The 5,032-nt window shown below is 58.4% G+C and overlaps 1 protein-coding gene across 1 annotated transcript; it reads right to left on the minus strand.

Annotated features, from left to right (window-relative positions):
• Nucleotides 1–865: 865 nt before the first annotated feature.
• LOC114485131 (transmembrane inner ear expressed protein-like) lies at nucleotides 866–4,689 on the minus strand. The gene is made up of 2 exons (XM_028485891.2): nucleotides 4,229–4,689; nucleotides 866–1,013 (listed from the first exon to the last, which is right to left on the minus strand). Exons 1-2 carry the CDS (start codon nucleotides 4,466–4,468, stop codon nucleotides 888–890), a joined length of 366 nt encoding a protein of 121 aa, XP_028341692.1. The 5' UTR covers nucleotides 4,469–4,689; the 3' UTR covers nucleotides 866–887.
• Nucleotides 4,690–5,032: the final 343 nt, after the last annotated feature.

Genomic DNA, 5,032 nt, shown 5'->3' on the forward strand with positions numbered 1-5,032 from the left:
TTGCACCTCTGCCCACACTGTACCTCTGCCTGTAATGCCTTTCCAGCTGCCTAACACAAAACCACTCATCCATCCTACCGATCTACAGCTTGGAGGACCCCTTCTCCATGAACCCTTCGCTGGGGGAGTGTGTTTTCTTTCTCTTTACTGCCTGTGCCCCACTACTCCTCCCTTTGGCCTGTAGGAACCTCTGTCAGACTCTGCTTTGTACCCTGGCGGCCTCTGCCATCCAGTCGGCGTTTCTCGGCCCCCTTTTCCCCAATTCCAGACCCCAACTCTGGAAGGACAACTGAAGGGAGCATGCCAAACCAGCTTCTGTTGCGACTTCGCATCAAGCAACTCCCAGGTCCAAGAGAGGAAGGGGTTTCCTGCTTTTGACTGAGGTGGGTGTGAGTCATTCCAGGGAAATGGTATTTGACAATGCAGGGTTTGCAGCCTGGGAGCCCCATTTGCTGGGTGTCTGGGGAGCCTTTGGGCTGAGCTGCAGCCAAGGGTGGCCTTGCTGGGGCCCCTGGGTGTGGGTGTTTTAAGCTGGCCAAACTGCAGAAAAAGCATGAGGAGGCCAACGATAGGGAAAAATGACACGTCTTCGTCCTGGTTCAGTGGAGTCCCCTGTAATTACCATAATTGCCATGTGGCTGCATCGCCGGTCGGGCAGAATACTTCAGGTCACCACCGGCCTGTCAGCCCTCCACAGGGACTTTGTGTGGATCAAGAGGTGCCAGAAACCACAGCGGGCCTCCTGTGGGCGCCTGGCCTGCCTGCACTGCCCGGAATTGCTGCTCTGAGCCCCTGGGGGTGGAGCGGGGGGGTGGTGGGGGTGATGAGGCGGTGCCGGGCTCCCGCTGTGTTGTGGCAGCGGCAGGGGGCGGTGATGGGGGGAGCAGCTACTCACTGATGGACAACACGAAGAGCGAGAAGATGCCCACCACGTGCCACAGGCGCATATCCCAGAACACCACCGTCTCCTTGGTCAGCGGGGGCGGCTTGGGCTTGGGTGGGGCCGTGCTGGGCTGTGGGTCAGGAGAGAGTGGAATGAGCCAGGCAGAGGCCAGGGGCTGGGACGGGGCCGAGAGAGGCCCAGGTCTCAGCAAGCACTCACTCAGTCCAAACATTTCAGAATCTCCTAGAATCAAGTGTCTTAGACATTCATAAACAATGCCTCAGACCTTGGGAAGTTCCAGATTTAGAACGGGAAGAGGGTAAAGCCCCAGAACCATGGAGCTGGGAACTTGGAGTGCAAGGGTGGTTGATGCTTGAGGAAACCAAAGCCCAAGGGGCAAAGGTGGATGGCTTGTCCCAATCAGGTTCAAGGCCCCTTCTCTCCTGCTCCAGCCCTGGGCTCCTCCACACAGGCAGATGGGGTCTCAGGACCAAGGCCAGAGACAAGGCGAGTCCTGTCCTGTGGGACACTGTTCACATGTACCTCCAATGTGGGGTGGGGTGTGCAACTGGAGTCAGGGCCCCGTGACTCTGTTACTTGACCAGGACTCCCACCAGGTGGCCTCAGCAGTCACCTGTCCTACCTGAGTCACCGCCTCTGACCAGAAGGCTAGGCCAGAATCCTCACAAAACCGGTCTAGATAATTTGTCTGAAATGCAGTAGCGACACCTGGAGGCCAAAAGCTGTAAGCATGGCTGGAGCAATCGTGAGCAGAGCACAGCGCACCACTTCCCACCTTCCCAGTAGGACACCACCCTGTCCTGGGGGTCTGAGGGGACATGGCCCTGCTCTGGTGGGTGGGAGCAAGACCTATCCCTGACCTGTGGGGCTGAGAGGGATATGACCCTATCTCTGTCACCAGGTTTGGCTGAGGGGTGTGGATGGGGGTTAGTACTTGGAGGGAGAGGGGATCCTAGGGCATCTGTGCAGTGCCTTGTACCCTGATTAACCAAATAAGGACAGACATGAGGAGTCTCTTCCAGCTCTCTGGGAAGGAAAAGCCACCCACAGCTCAACCATCTGTCCAGTCTTTCCTCTGGTCCATAAACATAGATGGGGCACCTACCAAAAGCCAGGTACTTCTTCATCTAATGGACACCACCCTTCAATATGTATTGGGGACACTTGGAGAGGATCAGCAACCTGTCCCAGGTAACCCAGGGGATCTGTGTGCCCAGGAGTGGTACATGATTCCCGGCTCTTTTCTCTTAACCGAGGCAAACTGGGGTAGGAGACTTATTTTCTCTAGGCCTCAGTTTCTCCATCTGTTAACTGGAGTGGGATGGTTCCAGCGGTCTCTGGGAAGCTCTCTACACAACCTGAGCGGTAAAACTGACAAGATATCCTTCCTCAGCATCATCCCAGGGGCCTGGACCCATTTGCGGGCTCAGACACATGTCTGTGGGGCCTGGCCCATGTGTGTGGGGTTGGGGCACACATATGGGGTTAGGGCTGGGCACTGTGGGTATAGGGCATGTGCGGTTGGATACACATGCATGTGGTTGGGCACCCATCTGTAGAGTCAGGGCCAAGGTCTGGGCAGTGGCAGGGTTCCCTGAAACTAAGGCTCAGTGTGTTGGCCCAGTTGGGTTGTATAACCGGAAGATTCTGAGGGCCATGGTAAAGATCTCAGATTCAGAGCCTGGGCAGCCAAGAGCTCACTTCTTACACATTCTTGTTCCAGCTTTGTTCAAGACACACTGATAGGGGTCTTGGGTAGAGGGAAACAGGTAATAGTCAGGCATCTCCTTGTGGGCACTGCTGGGAGTCTGAACGCAAGCTTGGAGGCCTGGGCTCCATCAGAACCTCACAGGCTGATGGAGGGTGATGCCTGTGGGTGGAGTGGGTGGTGCCATGGACCCCAGCCCTGCTCATCTTTCTGGTGCTTCCCTGGATCACATGGACTCAGCCAGGCCCTCGTTCAGGCTGTAGGCAGATGGCAAGCAGATGGACTTGAAATGCAGTTTCCCTTGATGGGCTGGGAGAAGATGTTTTCCTGGGGGCTGAGGGAAGAATCCTTGGCTCCGAAGTGAGTTGACCCCCACACTCAGGCTTCTCCTACACCCAGACCAGCTCAGTTTCTGTGCCTGAGGCCTCAGGGCAGCTGGTGAGGGGACCAAGTACACTCCATGGGGCTCAAGCCAGCCTGGCTCCCCTTACAGGGACACTAGAGCTGACATCTGACTCCAGCCCAGCCTTCTGATCACACCCCTTGGTCAGCAGCAGGAACAGGGGGTGCAGGGTTCTGTCTCCATGTACCTCAGACCCACCAGTTCAGGGCTGTGTCCCCTCAGACCCCACGGATAAGGCCCTGTCCTCCCTCTCCCATCTTGTCCCCCAGCACCTGCCCCTTGAGGGGTCTCCTGGGTGCTTGGCTGTCTCTTACACTTCTGTTTCCCTGCTGTCTCCACTCTGCCACTGCCTACAAGGCTCCGACCCCACTCCTCCCTTGTCCTGCCTCTTGGGCCTTCTCCCTCCAGCCTAATGCTCCAGAATTTTGGGTCTGGTCAGCCTTTGACTCCCCTTCCTGGCTCAGCAGGAATGGGGTACAGAGGGGCCAGCCAAGGAGGCTGCAGATGGCCCCCACCCTTCCCTCCCTGGCCCCAGCCAGGCTCCTGGCCAACCCGCCAGCCATCCTCTTCACCTCTTCCTGGGCTATCTTAGCAGCTCCTTACAGTTCTCCCAACTGTGTGCTCTCTTCTGATTTATTCTCCTTCCAAACCAGGACTCATGACTCTTGCCCGCTCAGAAACGTTTGGTAGCTCCCAGTTATCACCAGGACCAAGTAAGACCCTGAGTCCTTGGGCCCTGCCCTGCTTGCCCCTCCCCTCCAGGGCCTAGTGTGCAGCATGGAGTCTAACTCAACACATGGCTGCTCTAGGAAGGGTGTCCTCACCCTCCTGCTTCCCACCCACCACCTTCGACCTCACTAGACCAAAGATTAGAATATAGGGGCTGAGTGTCCCCCATCAGACACTCGCTGATGCCCGGCTGTATCTCCAATCAGACTGGGAATCCCTAAGGTCAGAGTGAGTCTCCCCCATCAGAATAATGTTCCTGAAATCAGAGGCTGTGCCCTCCCATCTGGCCAAGGACACTAAGACTGGGGGCTGGGTCTCCTCCACAGCCTGGAAGCACTTGGGATAGAGCTGTGTCTCCCCATTAAGTCATGTCCTCTAGGGCAAGAGGAAGGGAAAAACCAGCTCCTGGTCAGAAAGGTGCCCCCCAACCCTCTGCCTGGAGGGTGACAGCCACCCCGAGCCCCTCCGCGCCGCCCCGCCTCACCTCCACCAGCTGCCCGGCGACCCCCGCGAGGCAAACCCCCAGGGCGGCGCCGCCCAGCGCCCAGAGCGGCCCCGCGCCTAGCCGCTGCCCCGCCATCTTCGCGCGCTCCGCGCAGCTCGGCAGCAGGTCAGGGGAGCCGAGGGATGCCTGCCGGGCCGCCTTGGCTCGGTGACTGCCCCCTGGCCAGCCGGCGCTCGGCGGTGGCGATCTGGTCGCAGGCAGGCTGCGAGTGGGCATCATTTATTCATTGTCGGTGTCTGGTTCCTGTGCTGCCCGCTCCCACACCACTCTGGGTGGAGGGCCCTCCCCTCTCCGGAGATCGCACTCCCCTAACCCGACCGAGACCGACAGAGGGCCGGGAGTGGGTGGGAGGGAGGACAGGCTGGGGTCAGGTCCTTGAACAACAGGTCCCACCTTCCCTTCCCCACTCTGGCCTCAGTTTATTCATTTGGGACAAAAGGGAGGGGCTGGAATCTGCTGATCTAGGAGGCCCTTCCCATTGTGACGTTCTGAATTTGAAAAACTGTACTGGACCCAGATTGGGGGGGTTGGGAATAGCATGGCAGGCAGGTTGCCATGGTGACAGGTGCTCGGGGATGTCCTGGGCTTTCTGGGCTGGCTTCCTGCCCAGAGGCAGCTCTGGTCACCCTGGACACCAGAACAGGGGGGAGGGAGAGGGGAAACGGGATGGCATGGTCAGAGTAGCCAGCTGCGGCTGTGATGGAAGGTTCCTGAAGGAGCCAGCATCTGTGACCCCACAGGACAGGGTCGGCTCCCCCTGGAAGGGCTGGAGGACCATGTTCT

The sequence above is a fragment of the Physeter macrocephalus genome, unplaced genomic scaffold (genome assembly GCF_002837175.3).
Source record: "Physeter macrocephalus isolate SW-GA unplaced genomic scaffold, ASM283717v5 random_658, whole genome shotgun sequence".
In the NCBI taxonomy this organism is placed as follows: domain Eukaryota; kingdom Metazoa; phylum Chordata; class Mammalia; order Artiodactyla; family Physeteridae; genus Physeter; species Physeter macrocephalus.